Here is a 24,461-nt window from a genome sequence, read left to right on the forward strand (position 1 = left end):
GCAAAACCTGGAACAACCATATGGAAATGTGAATTAATGAAATATTTCAGCAACTGACTCAATCCTAATTGAGAGCTGAGAGCCCTCCACCTCCCTTCTGCTTTCCAGGATACAAAAATGACACTGGTAGGTGGAAATAACTACAGCTGTCCCAGTGGGAGAGAAATCACTGCTTCACAGTGAGCGTAATGGCCAAAATTAAGCACTTGCTTAGTGGGTGTTACACAACACATCCCAGGAAGCAGCTTCCAAAAACTTGACCTTCTCTTTAAAGGCTTTTTTTTTTGTCTTTGAATAGTCTTTCCTTTTGCTAACAAGTGAAGTGGATTCAGCACTCCAGAAGGGTATTCTGGGTGTTGAAAACATCTTTACCCGTGTGCTAGTTTCCGGAGAGGCAGCAACAACGGCAGTTTCCACGCAGCAGAGCCCGGGCTCCATGCACCCAGGAGATCACAGGTGCAGATCAGAAATGCAGCTTTGCTGCATTTCCATCCCCAGTATGCGAGCTAGTCCTCACCGAGTGGTGGTTGTGATCCACCAAACACCTTCCCACCGAGGAACCAGCTGAGATCCACCATACAGATGACCAAGTAACAAGCAGGCAACCCAACAGTGAGGGTAAGACTGGCAATGGGGCGTCACCAGCTCCTGAAACCATCAGGTCCTTCTCTACTTTGGTGATGTTCAGGAATTTCTTTGGAACATGAGTCAAACACACAGACGCCACCTGAAAGAGCTGCCTATCATTCCCAGGCTGAGCAATAACCTTCCTCACCACTAGCACAGAATTATTTTGGTTGGAATAGACCCTTAAGATCACCAAGTCTAACTATAACCTAACTCTAGCACTAAACCATGTCCCTAAGAGCCTCATCTATACATGTTTTAAATCTCTTCAGGGAGAGCAGCAGAACTGGTCTCCTGAAACAAACAGACACTGGGGTCTCTTCCGAGTCTCGGTTTGGGATCCACCAGCTGCAGAGCCTGCATCCCCTGGGCCAACCAACAAATCAAAAACCATCTACAAGAATGGCACCTACGTTAATTAATATAGGTGTCCCAGCCCCACAGAGAGAGCTTAGCCTCCACAGGGCTGTACAGAAATAGTCAATACCATCACTGACACTCAAGATTTTCAGCGTCTTTAACGACAATTGGTTTAAACATTCATGCTTTAACATCCTCCACGCTTTGTTGGCATGAATTAAAACTCTGGATGTTCACGTATTTACCCAACTCCTGGCCGGACCTGAAGCTCCTACAGCTTCCTAAGGGCAGTGTCAACTCCTACTACTCCCTCTGGTGCCCAGACCGTTCAGAAGGCAGCACCTAAAGATGATTTTAAGGCACACAATAGGAACATAACCTGGTCATACAGACAGTGCACCAACTCCTTCCTGACAGGCACAGTATTTGTTCTGGCCAGATAGTTTTCTCCTCCTCTTATTCCAGCCTATCCCTGGTTTCCACATGACAGTAGCAGCACAGCCTGCACACACAAGGGTGTGCTGGAAGTGATGGTTGCCATAGCTGTATCTATACAGCCCTGGCCATCCAGACACGTCAGAATGATGCTCTACAGAACACAGTTAAGTTATAAATAAGATACGCTCAGGCCTCAACATGGAGCACAACTCACAAGTGTACAAAATGCTAAGCCTTCTGTTTCAACCTTGTTCACCTTCTTTTATAGACATGATACTAATCCATCCAAAGGTTCCTCTGCAGAGCAGCATCACTCCAGAGAAGTCTGTAACGCCAGCGTGGGGAAGTGCACAGGTTTTAGGTACCCATACCCCCAGCTTCTGCACATCGTTCTGCCCAGCCTTTTCTCCAGACATCCCCACAGCCCCAGCCTACCCACCAGTTCTCTTCCACATCAGTCCTATATATAGAGGGCCCTGGTATATTAAAAAACTGACCATGCAATCAACATCTTATTTTCGGGCTCTGAGGTCTACATGACCCCTAACAAGCTCACTCAGCAGTCTGTGTTTCTGTTCTCCTCCTTTCTTGAAGGACTACAAGCTGTTCTGGATGAGGACTACCTCTTCTTACAAACATAAACACTGTCCAGCCAAAGAGACCCAGAAGCTGCTGGGATTCCTTGATGTCGTGAGAAATAAAAAAAGGCTTGGGAGCCTTGGCATCTTGTGACTGACAAAAGTGAATTAGCAGTGGACTTTACTGTTGTATACTTTCTTCAGCTAATACCCCACAATCATAAAATCATAGAACAGATGGAGTTTGAAGGGACCTTCAAAACTCACCCAGTGTCCCCCCTGCCATCAGCAGGGACATCTTCACCAGCTCAGGTTGCTCAGAGCCCCGTCCAGCCTGGCCTGGGATGTCTCCAGGGATGGTTCATCCACCACCTCTATGGCCAACCTGGGCCAGGCTCTCACCACCCTGTGCAAGCACACAGTGGCCACCCCCAAGCCTCCCTGATATGTGTTCAGAGACCAAACAGCAGAGATGTGGGCAGGAGGGGAAGAAAACTGCACCAGGGAGATGAACACTGAGAAAGGGACCGAGGAGCTCCCAGAGTTACAAAGCATCGCCGCAGTGACACAGCCACCACCCCAGAGTGGCACAGCCCCTGCCAAGCCCACAGACCCCAACCCATCACACAGCAAAAGCTCAGCCCCTCATCCTCCCCCAGCCATCCCCAGTCCTGCTCTGTGTGTGCTACAAACACATCAAAAGTGCTTTTTTACTTTTAAACCTTGCATTTTGCACACTCACAGCGGCTGCCACAACCTGCGCCGGCCCCCAGGCAGGTCCGACCACCCAGAGACGGTCCAGGTGGTGCTGAAGCAGGCACAGGTCTGCATGTCCCCACTGGAGGATTTTAACCTTTCAGACGAAGTCTCAGCTCCCAACCTTAAAACTGGGGAAGGGATCCTTCTGTCCTGTCCGTCACAGGCTGGAGGATGCAGGACTGTCTCAGTCCCAAGGCTCCGCTCCCACTGTGGCAACTTCTAAGCCAGGGCCACCACAACGAGCAACAGTGACATCCCAGATGCCTCATCCAGCACGAGCAGGGACAGAGCTCAGCTACAGCAACCAGAACCAAGACATAAAAAACACTTTGCGTCGCAGTCATGTTATCCCCTCGTCCCTCCCCCTCATCCCCTTCGGAGCTTCTTAACTTCAGAAACCTTCCTCCAGAGGAGTGTTGGAGTGACAGAAAACATTTTCCAAGCCTAATATCAGTTCCAGATGTTCACAGCCATTTCAGTTTGTACCTCACCCTGTAAAACACATTTCTCCCTCTTCCTCTCTCAAGTGCAGCGCCTGCTTCGTCCATGACATAATGCGCTGGCGGGCTCGGCTGTGCACACACACACACACACGCTCGCACCCTCTTCGAGAGCCCCATGTTCAAACAAAGAGCATCACTCAACTACAAAGCCGTCGCGCACATGGAGTTATGAGTAATTTCCACAAGTTTTAATAAACAGTTTGGGATGTAATTGCTCTCCGTCTTCTCCGCTGGCTCCCGAGCGGAGGGCTGCTCGCTCCCCACGTGCTGGTGTTGAAAGCGCGGTTTGTTTCGCACACAGCTTCACCTCCTATTCGCCTCAGATGGTCCAAGGGCTGTGTTTTGCTAAGCGCCAGTAATAAGCCTCTTTAAAAAGCACGTACAGCTGCGGGCAGCTGACCCAGGCGAGCACCCAGCTCCCTCACCCCGTCCCGCAGCATCGCCAGCCCGGCAGGGAGCACAGGGGACACACGTTCCACCAGCCCCAAAACTCCCTCCCGACTCTGCTCCAAGAAGAAGAGCAACAAGTATTTCCTGTCTCAATTGAAAGGCTTCACCTTCCAGTTGCAAAGCAAGGGGGAGGCCAAGGAGGTTTGGAAGGGTAAGAGACTGGAGGGTTTTGGGGGGCAGGAGGGAAGCAGAAGGCAGGTTAGGCAGGGGCCAGGTACCATCTAACTTGCTGCGGGGCTGGAAAGCAGGTTGGCACAGCTCTAGCCCCAGCCAGTGCCAGGAATCCCAATAACAAGTGGCTACAACTGCAATAAAACAAACAAAAACGATACAAGCACAAATAGGCCACACATTTAAACTCAAGGGATCCCAGGGATGAATGGCAGCAGCCTCAAGAGCCCTCAAACCTTGCAGGATCCTCCCAGCCTGGCTGATACCAGTGGTACACATCCCACTCCCACCTGCCAGAAGACAAACAGGGAAGGCAGATTTGCCAGTATCCACCAAAAGCCACCCAAATTCCGTATCCCATACCCTCCTCCTGAAGATTCCCCCCTTCTGTGGTTGACATTGTTTTTCTGGATGCTGCTCAGGTGGGATGGAGATGTGCTGCAGCATGACGGGTGGATGATGGGGCACCCACGGTACGGTTTTTGGCCAGGTGAAGCACGGTACCAAGAGAAGCCTTTGAGAGCTGTAGCTGTCAGCATCTCTGCAAACCTATGCAAGGTATTTGCAAGAATAAAGTCATCTGGCATTAGGGGCCTGTAGGGTAAGAAAGGAATGAAGGCAGGAACGTTGTTTGGTTATAAACAACGTGGAGGAAAGGAAAAAAAAGGAGAGAGATTGATTTAGAATTGGCTTTTCTCTTTAATTGTTAATGGGGTCATTCTGTCCCAAACGGTCCCCAGAGCAGGGAGAGGGGAGGGCAGCTCCCCACAATGAATTCAATCGCCTGTCAAACACATGGCAGTCATAAAAGGAAAATAATAATAATAATCTGTATTTCCTACTCTGGCTGCCAGGCAAAGATCCAGTCACTTCAAAGGAAAAAAAACCCACGTTTCCCTGGTTTGGCCTCACCTGACTGATGTGTGAGCAATCTGGAATCCCCATCCAAAACAAAGCCCCTCCTTTGGTGGCTTGTTTTCTTTCTCCGTTACATAGAAGGTGCCCCTCCAAGATAAAGAACAAGCTTTCTTCCATGCCGGGAAACTGGAAACATAACCCAGGGGCCATGGCCACATCGGGCAGCTCTGGAAGTGGCTGCTGGCAAGAAGGTGTAGGAGAAAGCTCCCATGGGACAGGGCTGGGTATGAGCCAGGAACCAGAGCTCCTTCTCATGGGGGTCTCCACAAACAGCTGGGGCCCTCCAGGCTCTGGCTCTCTACAGCAGGTAAAAATCCAGCTCTTGGAGCACAAAAAATTTGGATACGATGGTAAGAGAAGCTGTAGAAGCAGAATGGATGGGCCTGAGAACAGAGAGAGTGAGAAGGTCCCTGTGGCTGTGAGCTGGAGCAGTTTGCTCCGTGGCAGCAGAGGGTCTTACGAAATTAGTGAGGAGAAGAAAAAGCCACCACAAATTTGGTACTGTCAGTGTCTGGGAGAAGGGGCCCTTTGCAAGAGGGTAAATATCTACTTTGGTCAACAACACTGGCTGCCCCGACATGTCACCTGAGCTTCTTTAACAAAGTACATCCAAAATCCTTGAGAAAAAAGCCGTAGGAGTTTTTCCCTGGCTTTCCATGCATCAAGGTCTCAAGTGCTATTTTTTGAAATACATCATTGATTCACGCAAATCAAATTCCATTCTTCAAACTCTTGCCCAGCAGCTTCTGCAGCATGGCTTGAATTGCCGACAAAATCTTTGCAAGGCTCAAAGTGCTCAGTCCAAGCCTGAGCTGGGAATCAAACCCCAACACAGGGAAGATTCAGGTTCCCCAGAGACGTTTGTTGCTGCTTAAATGCTCTCTCTAAATCTTGAAGGCTACAAGTTACTTCAATAGGTGTGCAAGGCAACTTAAAGTGTTCTTTCAAAGGCTGGCATGCAATGCAATACTCACTGGAACAGACCAATAAAGCCCTTGAGTTGTTGAGGGCTGACCTTCCTCACACACCCATCACCCTGTAGCATTTCAGCCCAATCGGATTAAGCGGTCACTTCAGTCAGAAACTCCAACTCACAGCCCTCCTACCCAAAAGGAGCAAATAATTTCCTTCTGCCAAGCTGCACTTTTGTATTTCCCCTTCTCCTCAAACACTTGCATCTACACAAGCCTTCAGAAACCTCTCCTGAATGAACCAGGTTTAACACCTCATGTAACACCTTGGCCCCATGCACCGTTCTCCACTAAAGTAGCATCTCCCAGCCAGGCGGGATGAATGGCCGTGCAACCTCGGCACCAGGAGGAATTCCCCCTTGGCAGCTGCACCCACCTGTGTAGAGGTCTGTGTCCGTGTACTCATCCACCTTCTTGTGCTGCAGGACATAGTCAGACACCTTCGTCCCAATGGCAGGTTGCACGTCCAGCCACTCCAGGGACACCACGGTGCTGGAGGGCTCCACGTTGGGGGAGAGCCGCAGGCTGGGCAGGAGATAGGAAAGAAACCAAAATAAAACATCAGCTCCCTTTCTGGGGAGGAATCCACCTCTACAAGCAGCACAACCTCAGGCAGGGCTCACACTTGTACACTGTGATGTGCAGGGGGGAGAGCAGGTAGGTGAGCACAGAGCTTCCAGTTGAAGGTCAGTTGGGTTCAGCCTACTGCAATGTGTGTCTTTACCTGTCCCTGCTCCTGGAGAAGCCTAGGTCATGCAACCCCAAAAAATCCATCTAAAGGAGCCTTAATCTCCTGGGAGAAGAGCTGAACTTCAGCAGCCCCAAGGGGAACCAAGGACCAGCTACCCAGGAGCAAAAGAACAGAGGAGGATCCAGCTTAACCTTCATACAACCCAATGGGGTTGAGCCTACAGGAAGGGAGGGTCCGGTCTGCATCACCAGTGAGCAAAGGCAAAGGAAGGTAGTGGGGAGTGAAGGGGCGGATGTGGCTGTGAATTTACCCAGCTACAAACCAGCAAACCTCCGCTGGGTGTGAGCAAAAGGAAATGCAGGGCTGCTGTGAAGGAGCTCCTGCCCAAATTGGGGCCCACGTGGCGGGTGAAGGCAGAGCAGCTGCTGCTCTTTGCACCGGGGTAAATGACAACACAAAGCACAGAGCTACAGAGAGCCTCGCTCCAAACATATGAGTGTGCTTGTTGAACTCGGGATGGGAAATGAATCCCCTCTGAGGATATTGGCTCACTAAGAAGGTGTTCTGCTCCTCATGGATTGCTGGAGCCAGTCTTCCTGCTTTCTCAGCTAATTCCCCATCAGTTTGCTCCTGATTTGCTCTTGCTCTGACAAGCCACAACGAATTGCACCATAATTCCATTTCTTTCAGCATTTAAAATCCCATTCTACAAGCCCTGCTAATCAGGTGATGAAAATCTATAAGGAAACCTTCCAGGGCCACAGCCAGAGCCAGGATATCCTAAAGGCATCAGTCACACAGTGAGGAGCGCTGGACCACAGCCCTGGGGCTGGAAGGCGAGAGGAAGGAGATGGCCATGGGCTGAGCCTGCGGGGAAGGGGCTGGTGCTGTGGGGCTGTGACTTGTGGGAGGGGGTCACATCGATACGTACACAGGCGGAGGGAGAGGGCTGCAGTTCGGAAGTCCGTTCTCATCGAAGGCGTTGAGGTCACACCTGCACCAGTCTTCGATCACATCGCCTTTCCCCGAGCACCAGTATGAGCTCATCAGGGCTCCCTTGAAAGCCTGACACGAGAACAAAAGGCGTGAACACGTGTGCTAAAGACTCGGTGAAATCTGGCCAGCAGTTCAGCCCCGCGGTGCTGAGTGTCAGGGGTGCACGTGCACAGAGCAGCTGGGTCAGAAAATAGGGGGGGGTCTCCCCAGCTTTGCCACAGCCTCTCCGCACAGCCCTGGGCAAAGTCCCTTCACCTCCCTGTGCTTTAGCACATCCCCATACTGGGGATGCTGGTGCATCCCTGGGTGCTGTTTTTGGTGTGTGGACAGGGAGTGTTGGCACATGCAGAGGCGATCCCCTGTGATGGAGGACTGAGCTGCCTGAAGAAACTCAAATTTAAGACCGTTTGTGACGCTGGACATTGTACACAGGGTACCTGCTGTGCACAGTGAAAATCTTCTACATCTTCCTTCTGTCCTTAATAAGAGCAAAGTAATTCCTACATCCCCAACAGCACAGACTACTCCCAGCCTTCTTGCAGGTTTGTTATTTACATGAGCTGCCCTCCTGCCAAAAAAACTGCCGCTTTATTCAGTTGCACAAGGAATATTCACAAGCAAAACAGCAGTATCTGGAAGAAAAAAAGAAAATCCTGCAAAATACTTGCAGGGTGTTTCCCAGCTGGGCATTCTCCCCTCAGCCTGAGCAGGAGCCCTCCTGACTGCTCCCACTAGTAACAACGGATCCCCAGAATAAGAGCTGATCATCTGCTGGGGTCTCAGGCTGAAAGCCTTGGAGCGAATTCCCAAAGCCAGGCCTAACTCCACAGTGTCCTCCTGCATTCATCTTGTGGTTAGTGCCAGTCCCCACGCTGCAGGACAGGGCGTCCCTCGCTCCATCCCCTCCTGTAGTTCTGACTTCACAGCGATCTCCCCTGCTACCCTTGCCTGCCGTGCCTAATTAAACCTCCAGCTTGGAAGAAAACACCTCTCCGTGCACACACACACCGTCCCTATTCAATCCGACCCTGTGGAGCCGCAACGCCCTGCTAGAATAATCATAACACCAAAACTTCAGCCACTCAAACCTCTTTGTAATGCTTTTGACCTTTCAAAAGGCACTTTCCAGTGCCGAAACGCCTTCACAGGTCCTCATCCACGCCGAGCAGCCTCGCTGCCAGCCCCTGTGCAACCCGGCTCCCAGTAACACCAGTCCGCCCATTCCGAGCCGCCTGCGGATGCCTGGCCCCGACAATATCACCCGGTTACGCCTTCAAGATAAAAACCTGCCCTTTGAGGAGGACAGGGATGGCTCTGGCGGCTGCGGCATTTAGCAGAAAACTCTAGGAAAAGCGCCATCCCGGGGAGGTTTCTGAAAAGAGGAGGTATAAATAGCGCCTGACGTCAGGGTTGCCATTGTCCCGGGTTCTGTCGCTCTCCCTAAACACCTTTAACGAGGCGCCTCAAGGCTCTCACGTCTGAAACATTTTCTGTTTCCAGGCATTTACAAGATGGGGCTTTTCCAGAAGGAAAAAGAAAGGAAACAAAAAAAAAGGAATAAAAAAAAAAAAAGAAGGGAAAAACGTGAAAGAGAGAAAATGTGATGTTATTTTGTTTTGTTCTTTAGAATGTAATTGAAGCGCTGGGCTGGAAAGGGCATCGCAAAGTAATTGGAGAGCAGGGAAGGCAGAGGAGTTTATCTGACACATGGATAAATGGGTGCAGACGCTTCTGTGGAAAGTGGTGGGTCTGCGCAGGACAGGAACAGAAAGCGATGCAGGTAGATGGATGGGGGAGCGTGTGCTCTCCCTAGGAAGCAGCATAAATACCTATTTTGTGGGTATACATGTGTGCAGATATGCACTGTGGCCAAGACAGATGTCTGGTGGTCCCTGGAAGAGCTGCACAATCACACCAACAGCACCGCTCCGCTGTCACCCTGTCCCCAAGCCCTCCGCTCTGCATCCCCCCTTCCTGCGCCTTCCCAACCCCAGGAAAAACTCCCACCCAAGCCATGCATTCCGTTTAGCCAAATCCAATAGTCAATTCCTTCCTTCTATTTTATTTTTTCTGATGGTAAGTGAAAAGCTGGATGAGCAATCCCCTCTGCTTTGCCTGCCCGGCCTCGCGCACATTTTAATTAGATCCTGCAGGTACCCAGCCGTCATCTGCCTTGTGTCAACCTCCACGCAAACAAGGTTAGCTAATCGATGCGTCCTCCAATTGTCCTCATTAAGGCGAACACACCTACGCGCGCTAACCAGGTTACCCGAGCCCAGCTCTCCCCAGTGCCGGCTGCTGCCTCCGGCCCGTTTCCAGCACCCAGTGTCATCAGGGATGGGCTGGGGTGACAGGGGAGCCAGGACTCACCTCCCCTCACCTTCCAGCAGGATTTCTAGCCAGGGCTTCCTAGGATTCTCCCGTCAGTGCCAGGAACTGTATGTCAAAGGGTGGGGAAGAGGCAAATGCGAACTGCTGAGGGGGAAACAGGTAAGATTGTGCAGAAGGAAGGGATGATCTCCACACATGGAGATGTTCACCATCACTTTAGGAGGCGCTACACCCTCTGTGGGGACACCAACCCACTCCCTGAGGACACACACTTGCTCCACAGAAACTCCAGGACAAACAGAGGGTCTGTTGTGATAGGACAAGGGGTGACAGTTTTAAACTAAAAGAGAAGAGATTCAGGCTGGACATGAGGAAGAAATTTTTGCCCCTGAGGGTGGTGAGAGCCTGGCCCAGGTTGGCCAGAGAGGTGGTGGATGAACCATCCCTGGAGACATCCCAGGCCAGGCTGGACGGGGCTCTGAGCAACCTGAGCTGGTGCAGATGTCCCTGCTCATGGCAGGGGTGGCACTGGGGGAGCTGGGAAGATCCCTTCAGCCCAAACTATTCTATGATTCTACAGTCTCAGTGAATTTAGAGGACTCTGTGGTCCTCCCCATCCTGAAGCTGGGTGTAGCTTTGCTGTAGTTCACACACAGCCCATCCGTCCTTCGCTCGCCTCCCTCAGCCAGGTCCAGGCACTGGCTGCACTGGCAGAAGCTGCTCTTGGTTCCTGGCAGAGATCCACAGCTGGAATCTCCTTGCCCTGCAAAAGTGACAGCTTTAACCAGCCCAGCCCCAAAGGCACCTGCAGGCACATGCTCCTCCATGGGTGGTAACCACCTGAAAAGCTCTCCTTCCCTTTCTCCTTCCGACAGCATAGCCCAGGAGGGACAAACCCTGAGAAAGAGTAGCTGCCACCTAAACCAGGAACCCAACAGCACAGGGAGACCAAGAGCAATGGACAAAGGATGAAGCAAAGATGCTTGAGACGCATCCCATAAGCAGCTGCAGCCTTCAGGAGAGCTGCAGATGGGAACACACATGGACAACCCTGGTCTGCGGTGGCTGAGAACAACCTTCCCCTCCAGCCTTGGTGTGAGCACCTCCACATCTCCTGTCCTTCCCTGATGCCATCCTTGGAAACGTTCAGCAAACGCTCTCCTCCCTGCCAGGAGACAGCAGGTACAACAAGACGATCATCTCCAAAATCTCTCCATCAGATGCATCGCCATGGTGGGCACACCAAGCTACCAAGCTGGGTCAACCCAAGAGGCTCTGGAAGGGTGAAGGCCTTCCCAGGAGCAGCCCTGCCAGCTGGGGATGGTGGAGTGGTCCCCAACGCACCGTCCTGCACTTGCCAACCACTCCCCGACATCTCAACGCCCCTCTGTGCCCTAAGGCAATTTAATCTTTCATTTAAAAGTATCCAAATTGTATTGTTTCCCTGTGAGTCAGCCCATTTAGTTTATGTCCTTCAGTGCCAGAGGGGAAATTTATGAGATGAGAAACTGGCTCGAAACGTTTATTTTCTAGATGACGAGTCATGCCATTAGATATATAGCATTATGAATCATAGGAACAGCATCTAATTTGCTCTTAAAGGTATAATAGGTCTGACTCCCCACACCCATGCACACACATATATTGGATTGATAGTTCCCCCATAGGATGACTAGTTCATTTGTTTTGACACAAGCAAGACTTACAGGACCATAAAGTCCCATCTTACCATAAGTTAAGCCTATTCATAAAAAAAATATTAGGGAAACGAATGATCAGCTAAGGACATTTATCCGACACTCGATTGCATATGGATCTTTCTCCTGTTGTTATTTGTGCTCGGGGGAGGCCATTTGGCCCCGTTTTATAGCTTAGACACTCTGCAACAAAATATAGAAGAACATTTCCTTTGTCCTCTGTTAGACCTGGCTGGTAGAGGGAGAGCATTCAGTTATTCCTGACCGTGGGTTTTCTGTTGACATCCCTGGAGAGGAAAATTATAGGACATGGAGGAACCTTTCAGATCAGCATTTGCAAGACCTATCACGCAGCACAGGGGCTGGTGTTTCCAGATGGGGTACTGAAAAGGCCATGTGTTGGGTGCTTATCTGTGAACATCTGGTCTTCTCCATGGCTGACAGGGACGTGAAAATCTGGCTCAGTTGGTTTTTTGAGTCTAGTTTTCTCTGTGGTTGGTGTGCACACCTCAGTTTCTGGAAAAATTAAAAAGGAAATACAGGGAAATGAAAAAATAACCACAAACGAGCAAGCAGGCTGGACACAGATATGCTAGAAATACCAAAGATCACCTAAAAGCTGGAAAATTAGTACATTTTGGGTTCTACAATAGTTTCCCTGGTCTTTGTTTGCTTGTTTTTCTTCTTCTAGATGTAGAAAACGGAAGAAGAATGGTAGCAGGCTGGGTCATGCCAGCGGACCGGCTCAGCCCCACGTCCATGGACACGGCAGCCAATGGAGACATTCTGTCCCTTCCAGTTTGCTGGATGGAGATGGTTCCTGCCCAGCACCACCATCCCTCCTGGGCAGCCCTGTTCTGCTCACCAGCAAACCCAGTCACCCCATATAGTGCCCAACACAACCAGAACTGCTGGATGCTGCCGTGCTCCAGGCAGTCCAGAAATAGCAATTACTGGCTGTTCATCAAGGGAAAGAATATGGGATGTATGCTCAAGCAGGGATTTCACAGCCTGAACGGGATGATAGGGTGGCTGGAGGACGAGCTTTCCATGCCCTTACAGTGAGGCTCAGTGCTGTTCACAGGAGATAAACGCTGCTCCTTAGTCTAGACATCTCTGGGAGGAGGAAAAACTAAGGATTTCCCAGGCCAGAGACTCTTTCCAGGATCATGCAGTTCGCGTTTGAAAGTCTGCTCCAGGTTCACAGCGAAGGAGGATGAAGGTTCCTGGTGCTGCTGGCAGGTGATCTCATCCTGGGCTGCTCACACCCCCCTGCCCCCGCGGCCCGTCCCCGGGGAGCAGCATCACCAGCACTTCATCCTGAAAAGGATCAGCAGCCACTTGCCGGAAAGGTCAGGGTGCTGGAAGGGACCCAGGGTGGGCAGCATCCCGGTTTTTGTTATTTATGGGATCTAAGGGAGCAGCAGAGGACACTGGAAAACCTGGCAGCAGGGGAAATAAAAAGCCTTCGCGCTGCAGTTCAGAGCCTCATCCTGGGGAACCGGCTCCTTTTTCACACCTCGGCTACAAAGCTCCCCATTATAGCACGATCGGGGCGGCTACAATGCGGCTATTCTTCCCCGGGTAACGCGAGTCGGATGTGGGCTGGAGCTGCGGCAGGATGCTCCGGTGCGCAAGGCGGTGGACAAGGGCCAATTAGCAGATATTAAAGCAAAACCAAGTAATAAAACAAATAAACAAATCAGAAACAAAACACCAAAACAAAACAAAACACGCTCCAGACCAAATCAAAAAACTCACCTCAACAATACAAACGCTGTCCCCGTTCGCCCTGGCTCCCTTTCAGCTTTGGCACTGGGAAAAGAAATCCCTGGCACTGCCTCTCTGTGCCTTCAGGGGCTGCTTTGGGGGAGCTGTATACAGCTCCGCCACCGGCTGCTGTATGAGGACCAAAGTGACCCTGTGGCCTTGGGGACACCCTTCACCCTGTCCCCACAGCATCCCGCAAAGCTTCACCCTCCTCCTGCCAGGCCTGGGTGGCAGAGGACGCCAGGATGACCAGTCTTGAGGTCCGGGGCAATGGGAAGGGCTCAAGTATCTGCCCTCCTGGATGGGATCCAGCAGGATGGCCAAATTCTTCCCTGAGAAATGAGTCCCAGTGTGACTTCTCCAGCCTCTGCTTCAATGTCCCTGTCCCTCCTCCTCCAGGCTTGAGGCTCAAGCCCAGGACACATCTCCCCCAGCACATCTCTGGTCTCTGCTTAGGGAGGTTTTGCTTCTCTGCAGGCTGAACCAGGATGGCTGCATGGACAATGTTCACCCAGCGCAGTCAAGGACTCCTCTCTTAGACATAGTCAGGATTTCAAAGCCAGCAGCAGAGCACAGATGGTGCCCAACAAGGCAATCAGGAACACGGGGTCTTGGGACACCAGGATCCTGGGTTTCTCCAGTGTGCTCTTTTCCATCTGCTGTGCCCTTTAAGAGCAGTGCCAACGCCAAAGGGTATTGCAGCACCAGCAATACCCTTGGATGCTCCAGCCACAATGGTGAGCCCAGTGTGCACAAACCAGGGTGGGCTCCCCACCACCCTGACAAACAGGAGATGATGGAGATATGACAGATGGTTTTCATCCCAGTGTGGGCCCTTTAGACCACTCATCCCGGTAATTCAGGGTCGGTATAAATTCACAGAAGGGTTCCCAGTACACAGCCAGGGATCAGCTCCATCACACCGTATCTTACAAACAGCAAGTGCAAGACAACACTGACCCTGAGACCTGACCAAGAGCCACCAACAGACGGCATCAAAACCAGTTACACTTTGCACTGCTGCTGAACTACAGAAAGCGAGCAGCTGGACCCAGGAGGAAAAGCAACACCAGTTTATGCAGCTCCCTCTGAAACTGCCACCACCACTTCGCCATCACCTGTGCAAGCCAGGGAGGAAGGACACCAGCCCCATCATCATCAGCTGGGAAGCTCCCTGCCCACCCCAGCAATGCCAAAGTCCCCAGCCAGGCTGCAGCTACCAGCGACCGTGCAAGTTCTCTGAGCAGCACTGTTAAACCACAAGGGGAAACAGAAACACTTCCCAGCAGGGGTTCAATCCATCAGGTTCTACATCAAACCTAAATTCCAAGTCTTTGCTTCAAAGCAAGAAGAAAAGAGCAGTTCCCATTGACGTGGAAATAAAGAGTTTTCCAACTTACTTCACGTGGGCAAAGCAATATATTTACACCTAATCTTCCTCTTGGAAACGGTCAGTTTTAGCTGAAATCAAACATGCATACATAGAAAAAATCACAAATCAGCCCAAGGCAGACACCCAGCAAGGAAACTTAAAGCCCAGCACTTAGAATCTGGCAAGATCATCAGCAACCGAGAACATGGTCTTGTACTGTGCTGTAGCTGTAAATTTTAAGAAGTGCATAACTCACTGCACTGAGGCAGATGAAAAGACAAACCTGCTAAAAAAGCCCTGCACATACTGAAGTGGGCAAAATGGTTTTACCTGAGTCCTGCCGCATCTCTGCTGCTAGGCTGATGTGGGGAAAACCTTCAGCAAGCTTTATAGATGTTAGTATCCACCTTATTAATGACCTTGCTTTCTATCTGTGTATGTGTATAATTAACTATACGGACATATACAAAGAACTTAATTGTTTATGATTATTATCTTTTAATACTATGGGGGAACTAGGATGTGCTTGCAGTTCCCATAAGGTCAGTGTTTGCTGTATCATTATCCACATGAACGGGGAAAAGCAGGCAGGGGAGCACTGAGCTGTCGATGCTGAGCTGGGAGGTGCAGGACTTGGCTCAGCCCAAGGCATTTGCAAATCTTGTTTATGCCACAGGCAAACACCACTCTGCTGGTGCCTGGGAAGCCCCCAGGCCTCCTATTTGATGCTGAAAAAGGACATTTCATCATCCAGACTTCACATGAGACACTCCTGACAGCACCTGCCCTTTGGGAGCCCATCCTGGTGTGCAGAGCGAGGAAGCAGTTTAAGCCAGTGGCTTTCTGTCACGCTCACAAGGGACCAGAGAGCATCACTGCGTCCTGGTGACAGGGTGATGCCATGGGGTGGTGTCAGCTTACCATTGCCCCCAGACCCTTTTCCTGGCCACCCTCCCTCCCCACTCATGGGGGAAGGTGAAGGGAAGGCCATGCCCCTGTCCCCACGGGCATCCCTTGTCCCCAAGCTCGTGATGCTGCAAGAGGTGCAGGGAGCTGCTGAGGGACCTGGGGGGTTCAGCCTGGAGAACAGGAGCTGAGAGGAGACCTTCTGATCTCTGAACTGCCTGAAAGGAGCTTGGAGCATGGAGAGGATTGGTCTCTTCTCCCAAGTAACAAGCAACAGGACGAGAGGAAACGGCCTCAAGTTGTGCCAGGGGAGGTTCAGATTGGATATTAGGAACAATTTCTTCTCTTCCCTCACCTGCCACCTCTAACCTCGGCACTGCTGGCCAAGAGCACCCTGGGGTTCAGGGGGAGCAGACACCAGCACGCTTGCATAGCCAGGCTCTCCGGGGTGCCCCTCCACCTTCGGGTGAGCAGGTGGAGGCAGGAGGAGGAGGGATGCATCAAATGCAGCCCTCTGGAAGATGACTGGGGCTTCTCTTGCTTGGTTGCTTTTGTTTGTTTGCATGTTTGTTTGCTGTTTTTCCCGGCACCCCGGCAGAAAGCACAATGCGGGCTGAGCTCCAGCTGCAGCTGGTGGGGCCAGGGGGAGGAGGCTGCTGGTGAGACATGGGCTCCAGCTCCCCGGGAAAAGGAGGTGTCTCAAAGTGAGCCCAGCAGCATCAGCAGGGCTGGGGGGACAGGTGAGGAGGAGGAGGGGACCTTGCAGCCCAGGCCAGAGAGGCAGGGTGGCACTGCCACCTGGGCACAGGGCTGGGAAGGGAGCTGGTGGTGAGCAGGGTCCGTGGAGATCTCCCAGATCCTGCTGGGCTTTGCTTGCTCTCAGTTACCCCTTCCCCGCTGGCAAGCCTACCTCTTGTCCTCAAAAAAGAACTGTCTTTTTGCAGGTCACTGCTAGGGAGCATGTCTGTCTTGCCTGAAAGAACCAGCTTTTCCACTGCTCTCCCTGTTCCCGTAATGCCAAATCCCAGCACTGCCTTGGACATGCTGATAACAGCAGGTCAATCTCTATGCAAGAATTGCCCAGCGGGAAGAGCAGGTTTGGGTGGCAAAAGGATGCAGGATGAGAAAACAGTGGGGGAACGGGAGTATGGGGAAAAGAGCAGGAAAGAGAAAGGAACCGAGGTGTGGAAGTCAGGCATGGCTGTATGGAAGAACCAGGAGGGCTGATAGACAGTAAAGCAAGAACAAGATCAAGGGGCAGATAAGGAGGGCCAGTCCTCATCAGGGACTTGAGGGCCAGAAGAAACACTGGGGCTCTTTTGCCCATGGATCTGGGAAGGGGATGAAGCATCATTCCTGGTGGTCCCACCTCCGTGTGCTGGGACTGCTGCCCGACCTGCAGCCCTCTGCGTCCCACCCACCGCTGCTGCGCGCTGCCTCACTCCAGGCATCTTAATCAAGTGCAGGCTCAGGGCTAATAAGTGACTTTAAGCAGGTCTGTCATTTTTGGACTTGGGATTGGGGTTAGAGGGCTGCGGAAGTGGGGTGGGGGGCAGCAGCAAACCGAGAAAGTGGGAAATAAATCTCCATGGGATTAACACTGAAGTTCTTGCAGGAGGCAGAGGAGCCCAGCCCCAGGGAAGGGTGAACACCAGCTTGGCTGCTCCCTCCTGGAGTAACAGTGACCTCCTGTGGCTGTGGGACTGTCCCGAGGGGCCAGTTTTTCCCTCTGCACCAGCACTTTGCAAAGCCATGCTGGAGCCCCATGGGGCTTTGGCCACTCCTGGCAGAGCTAAGAGCAAGACCTCAGAGCCAGGAGAGAATGACTGACCTGACATCTGGCTTTTAAGACAGGACTCATCCTGCACACCAGTGTCTGCTGTGGGTGGACACCAGGAATGACTGTGGCACCGGCTGCTTACGGCATTGCAGCCACGGCCATAGAATCATGGAATTATTTGGGTGATCTTCCCAGCTCCCCCAGTGCCCCCCCTGCCATGAGCAGGGACATCTTCACCAGCTCAGGTTGCTCAGAGCCCCGTCCAGCCTGGCCTGGGATGTCTCCTGGGATGGTTCATCCACCACCTCTCTGGGCAACCTGGGCCAGGCTCTCACTACCCTCAGCATAAAAAAATTTCTTCCTCATGTCCACCCTGAATCTCCCTCCTTTAGTTTAAAACCATCACACCTTGTCCTGTCGCAACAGGCCCTGCTCTGTCCCCATCTTTCTTATCAGCCCCTTTTAAGTCTGGAAAGGCCACACTAAGGTCTCCCCAAAGCTTCTCTTCTCCAGCTGAACACCCCAACTCTCTCACTCTGTCCTCCCAGCAGAGCTGTTCCAGCCCCTGCTCATTTCTGTAGCTCCTCTGGCCCATCTCCAGCAGCTCCATGTCTGTCCTGTGCTGAGGACCCAGCACTGCGGGGGGGGCTCACCAGAGTGGGACAGAGGGGCAGGATCCCCTCCTTCCACCTGCTGGCCACGCTGCTGAAGATGCAGCCCAAGATACGGTTGGCCTTGGGGCTACAAGCTCATTGGCACTGTCCTCAAACCTGCTCACAAAAACACTGCCCAACATTTATGCAGAGACGAAAGTAGGCAGACTTGAGAGGTGACTAAGGCAAAACCACGGTGGTGGAGCTGGTCCATCACGCACCTCCCTGGTGTCGTTGTCCTGGATCAGCGCATACAGGGGCACCACTCGGTTGATCTCCAGCAGAACCGGTGTAGGGCTGAGCTGTTCCTTGCCTGGGCGCCGGCACAAATGGCAGGTGGATGGGCAGCGCCCCTTCTCCTCGCAGTGAATCTCCACACCTGAGATGAGGTGGTCGTCAGACAACATCTGTGCTGTCAGCAGGCCCGAGAGATAGGTGATGAAGGGCATGGATTTCAACTCCTTCTTGTTGCCGAGCTCAGTTGTTTCTGGTTTACGAAGAGGAAAGAAAACAAACAACATTAAATAAGTCTCAGTACAGTCATCCCAATCCCAGACTTGGCTGTGGCCAGGATAAACTCAGCTGCTAAAGGTGAAGGCCAGGTGGGAGCAGGACATCAGAAAGATCAAAGAGAAAAGGAGAAAAATGGGACTTGCAGGTCACTGCTTAGGAGAGGGTAGAAAGTGTGAGCATTTCCAGCTTCCTTTTTTGTAACTTGCGTATTCACTTTCTGGCCTTCAAAATGAAACAAAACCACCCAAGTGTGTCTTCTCTGCCAAAAAGAAACCTCTGCAAAGGGATCGAGTCAAAGAGCTGAGCACCCACACCCCCGCCCCAACACCAGCCCTCTCCAGTCCCTACGGTCCTTATCTCTCTCTTTTGGGTGACAGAATGGCCAGGGCACTGAGACAGACCCAAAGAAGCTGGCAAAGATGCTACGATGTGGGATGAAACCTCTTGGCAGAGGGGTAAGCAGGTACCAGAACAATCTCACCCTACAGGGAGATGTTTCCAAAAGCAATCACTCTGCTTTCAGGAAATATTCAGGTCTTTGAAACCCATTGGGAACTTTCTGGTGGTCTTAACCACAAAGAGATAAACCCAGAGAGCCTTATTTTGTTCTGCCTTGGTCTAAGGAGGAAAGCGAAATAGCACACAGCTCATCAGAGGGAGATGGGCTTCACTGCCAAATCGCCAGCATTCGTACAGATGAGCACACCGGAGCCACCAGCATTGGAGAGTAATTGCTGGTAGTGTTTGTGCAATGAGCTTTGGGGACATAGGTACAGTCCTGGCAAAATAATCAGCCTGTTTCTGTTCTTGAAACCCATCTGAGAGTGCCAGCTGCACACGTCGCTTGTGAGCCAGCTCCTCCGGAGCCAGGGAGAGCAGTGAGGAGGACAGTCCTTATCTGCTTGCTCAGGAGGTGGAAAGCACCAGCTTCAGGTGCCTTCAGGACTGCATTCATCCCTAGAAAGCTGGTGATCTCCTTAATGGAGACTGTGCTTCTCTTTCTCTATTCCCACCAATATCATCCACCACTTGCAGCGTCTCATTGGAGGCGTTACTCTGATCTGGGAGGTGTTTTCCCCCAAAACACACTCCTTTGTTCCCAGAGCTGCCATTGCAACCGTAGCCAAGGGAAAATCATAAAATCATTCCAGTTGGAAGAGACCCTCAAGATCATTGAGTTCAACCATAACCTAACTGTAGCACTAACTCATGTTCCTAAGAACCTCATCTATGCGCCTTTTAAACACCTCCAGGGATGGTGACTCCACCACTTCTCTGAGCAACATCCCTTCATCTCCCCCTCTCCCATCTCTGGGCTCAGTTTTGGTTATTTGCTCAGCCACCTGCACACACAGAGGGGGGTCGGGGACAAGCCCACTCTCCCCAGCAGTGAACTGGAGAAAGCTGCACGTTCCTGGAGCCTTGCTCTGGCTTTTATTGCCCCGTCGCTGCACAGCGATCATCAGTGCTCAGGCCCAGCTGACTGGCTGCTTCTTGAACGAAAATAAGGGCAGCCCAACCCTGTTCCTGACAAAGTCAAAGAAAGATTTTTGCCGTTGGATTGGAAAGAATCAGAACCAGATCCTGCAACGCACCACTGCAATGCCATCTCCAGCTTCAGTGAAGCCAATGGGAATGCTCCCGTTGTCTTCACCGCAACCTGGGTCCAGTCCAGAGTAAGTAAATCCAGCTTCAGCGTTCAGGTCCACATTGCACGAGCCTGTGCACAGCTGGATAACCTCCTAGGGCACTCGATTGTTATTGCGAAGCCTCTGCTTTGCAGGTGACCGCTGTTGGGGCGCTGCAGAGGCCCCGTGCTGGCAGGAACATGAGGCTGGGCTGCAGCAGCGAGGAAGGAGGGGCGATTCCTTATCAGCCCTTGCACCCGCACAGGCTTTTGCTAATGCTGCTGGCGACTCAGCTGAATCCTGGCAACATCTGTTTGGAAGCACGGGGCCGCGGATGTGGTTAGACGCATCACGGCAACTTGTGGGAGTTATTAGTTAGTTTGTTTGTCAGAAATATGTATTTTAAAAAAATAAAATAAAACAAAACAACACAACAAAACAAATGAAAGAACAGCCTTCCGCTAAGCGTCAAGTCTTGCGTAAGAAAGGGAGGATGAGCAGCACGGGGCGTACAGAGGTACCGCTCGCCTGTCGGGTGCCTGGCTCTGGCTCTGTGCTCCACCAGGATTTAATAACCTCAGAGTACGAGGTGACGGCACGCGGGGTCCCTGCTCGGGATGCAGTGTTTGCAGATGTGGGGAAACGCTTCCAGCGCTCCCAGCAGCACCTCCTAGTGCCTGGACAAGCGGGAAGCATGATAACACCACTACTATAACAACAGCAAAAGCATAATACCTAATTCTTTTGTATTGGTGTGCTGTTTTGTCTTGAGAGCTCCCAGGAGATGAGGATTTTGCTAGTGGTTCAGCATTCTATGCAGCGCCTCTTCCAAAAGATCCCAAGTCATTCCAAAACTGGGAATCACTCCACTCACCACAAGAATGTGGCCACATCAGAGATACGATGTGGTAGCTCTTCAACAGCAGAAAAGCTTGGAACAAGGAGAGGAGCTGAAGCCATACAGGGAACGTCAGGAACAGACCCAGGTAGGGATTCCTCCAGCCTCAGTGGGTTTATCATGCCGACACCAACCGGCTGCTCAGCTGGGCCTGATTTACGAGCTGGGGTTTGCATTTCAGGCAAGGAAGGGTTGTAAATGTGGTCCATTGCCCCTTTACATCACCCTCCAGCTGGACAGACCTAATGCCACCTTGGGCAGGGCAAGGGGATTTACAGCCACACACACCCGCTGGCACAGGCTGCCCATCTATCAGCTGGTGGAATAATACCCCGATTGTTGGCAAATCCATCGAAAGGGAGTTGGAAAGAAAATCGATAGATGTGTTTGCCTGGGAATTTCTCTTGCGGTGAGATATTGTCAGTGCAGTAACCAAGAGGTCTGTGAAGAGCTTGCATGGATTTAATACCCTGTCCCCAGGGCTCACATGGAGGCTGAGGCAAGGGAGGGCTCACTGAGGAACCGCTGCTAGCTTTTGGGAAACGCAGCTATCCTGTGGCACGGCATCCCGCCCGGGAAGCTTGGATAAAAGCACGACCCCTGAAGGGTTTTTTCCAGCCAAAATGATTCTCTGATTCTATGGGGCTCTATCACGACATGGGGCTCTGCCACAGCATGGGGCTCTGCCATGGCGTGGGGCTCTGTCGTGACACAGGGCTCTGTCACTGCGTGTCTACGGGGCAGCTGTGGCCACCTCGGTCCGTGGGGCCCTGCTGCCCTCTCGTGGCACCGCGGGACGATGGCTCCCGGGCTGAGATCCCGCCACCGCTCACTCTGTCACTGTCACCCCACAGCCCCTCTGCAGGGACTTGCGGAGTCCTCATCATTCAGAGGGTACCACGCCTCGGAAAGAGGAGTCTGCCCACCCAAACGTGTAACATCTGAGAATATCACCAGGACAGAATCTCCTGCACGTGATGCTTTGTGACCTCTTTCCTCCCCCCGTTATGTCTGGAGACCCCCACGCTGCCAGCTGCCTGCCTGCTATGCCCCCCTGCTGCAAACCCCTCCTCTCCCTGACGATGCTCTGACCACTGCTCCCAGCCAATTAACCTCACTCAATTAAACACAGAACCCTGCGAACAACAAGAGCCCCGATGCCCAATTGCAGGAGTGGCTGAAGAGTCACAGTGCGGTGGTTTGTGGCTCAGCAGCAGGAAGGAGCCCTGCCTGCACCCTGCCTGCACCCTGCCTGCACCCTGCCTGCTGCAGGAGCCCCTCTGCCTGTGGCTGCTCCCCGAGGAACAGGCAGGGAAAGCGCAGAGCAGACCATCTCTTCTGCCCAAATGTCAGCCAGGCAGGCTCTGCCATAACCTCAGCTTCAGATAAGATATTTACAGACTTGCAAGCCTGCGGTATTAAGACAAAAAGCCAGGAGAGCTTTTAGAGACCACCGATAAACCTCTATAAAAGCGGATGGTGCAAGCATCGCCGTTGAGCTCGTTTTATTAAAGGAACGAGCTCTGCAGAGCCTCGCACGGTGTTCGCTGCCTGCGTCAGCTCTCTCAGGAAGAGCCGCTGCAGCCCTTCGTGATGGTGTGAGACAGGCAGAGGTCAGTCATGAAAGCAGGAGGGACAAGAAGTGAAGAGGCAGGAGGGAAATGACTGATTCTCTGATTAACGACTCTGGTCATTAGTTCTGCAGGGCTCTAACAGAGCTGCCATCCTTTGCCACCTCCCAGGCGCGAGCAAAGGAGTCGAGCAACCTGCCAACACACGCTCTCCTCTGATGGAGGGCAAACCTCAAAACTGCTTGATTCCTCACAAACCGCTGATTTCCTGCCTGCACCACAGCAGCTGCACCCATCGCCGACCACCGACACCAGAACCAAGGCCACTGTGGGAAAGGAATTAATATCAACCAGGTCATGCCCTGAGACAGTCCCTGCACAAGCAGCTGCAGCTGCCTGTCTGCTCGCTGAGGGTGTTTATGCACATCCCAATCAACTGATTACATTTGCTATTCTTTACCTAAAAATAGTCCTTTTGGTTCAGGGAGTCCACAGGGCTGCTTCAATGTAATTTATGAAACTGTGCTGGTTTTGGCTGGGATGGAGTTAATATTTTTCACAGTAGCTGCTTTGGGGCTGTGTTTTGGGTTTGTGCTGGAAACAGAGTTGATAATTTTGGGATGTTTTTGTGATTGCTGGGCAGTGCTTGCACAGAGTCAAGGCCTTTCCTGCTCCTCGCACTGACCCACCAGTGAGTGGGCTGGGGGTGCACAAGGAGCTGGAAGGGGACACAGCGGGGACAGCTGAGCCCAGCTGACCCAAGGGACATTCATGGAATCATAGAATCATTTCAGTGGGAAGAGACCCTCAGGATCATCGAGTCCAACCATAACCTAACCTAACTCTAGCACTAAACCATGTCTTCAAGAACCTCGTCTAAACACCTTTCAAAGGCTTCCAGGGATGGTGACTCCACCACCACTGCCCTGGGCAGCCTGTTCCAATGCTTGACAGCCCTTTCTAGGAGGAATTTTTTCTTAATATCCAATCTAAACCTCCTCTGGCGCAACTTGAGGCTGTTTCCTCGTCCTATTACTTGCTACCTGGGAGAAGAGACCAACCCCCTCCATGCTCCAGCCTCATTCCAGGCAGTTGCAGAAAGCAACTCTCCCCTCAGCCTCCTGTTCTCCAGGCTGAACCCTCCAGGTCCCTCATCCACTCCTCATTCCACACCACATGAAACTGTGCTCAGCAATAAAAGCTGAAGGAAGACGCATCCAGTGAACTGGAGAAAGCTGCACGTTCCTGGAGCCTTGCTCTGGCTTTTATTGCCCCATCATCGAAGACGCATCCTCTTCGGAGGATGTTTGGAGTGATGGCATCTGGTGTGATGGAGCCCAGCTGAACACCTGCCTGCCATGGGAAGCAGGGAATGAATCCCTTGTTTTGCTTTGCGTGCACGCATGGCTTTTACTTTACCTATTAAACTGTCTTCATCTTAACCAATGAGTTTTATCACTTTTACCTTTCCAATTTTCTCCCCCATCCCACTGAGAAGAGTGAGTGAACGGTTGCAGGGGCTGAGTTACTGACTGGGCTTAAACCGTTATAGAAATGGATCCAGAAAGACAAATTTTTCAATAGACTACACAAAACCGACCCACAGGCAGGACCAGGCAGGGGGACGGGCAGCAGCTGCTCCCGCTGCATCACCGGCTGAGCAGAGAAAAGGCACGGGCCAACGTGAAATTAAACAGAATAAAACCAGAAAATATAAAGAAAGCATGTTTCTATTTCTTTATTTTTTTCATTTAACTCTTGCAAACAGAAACAGCCCCAGTGTGGAGGGGGGAGCCTGGTCGACCCCCCAGCTCCCCATGCAGACAGCTCCCGGCTCTTGGGACCAGCCTGCGGGCCCTGTGCCCGCCTGTCCTGATCCA

The 24,461-nt window shown here is 52.0% G+C and overlaps 1 protein-coding gene across 1 annotated transcript in view; it reads right to left on the minus strand.

Annotated features, from left to right (window-relative positions):
• Positions 1-24,461, minus strand: part of ASTN2 (astrotactin 2) — a gene marked incomplete at its 5' end in the record, with an annotated part of 313,041 nt that overhangs the window by 74,013 nt on the left and 214,567 nt on the right. Inside the window, 3 exons of the mRNA XM_080356001.1 lie at positions 6,152-6,300; positions 7,398-7,531; positions 18,193-18,458. Coding sequence (XP_080212127.1) covers positions 6,152-6,300; positions 7,398-7,531; positions 18,193-18,458 — 549 coding nt within the window. The remainder of the gene's footprint in view (positions 1-6,151; positions 6,301-7,397; positions 7,532-18,192; positions 18,459-24,461) is intronic.

The sequence above is a fragment of the Nesoenas mayeri genome (assembly GCF_963082525.1).
Source record: "Nesoenas mayeri genome assembly, chromosome: 18".
Taxonomy (NCBI): domain Eukaryota; kingdom Metazoa; phylum Chordata; class Aves; order Columbiformes; family Columbidae; genus Nesoenas; species Nesoenas mayeri.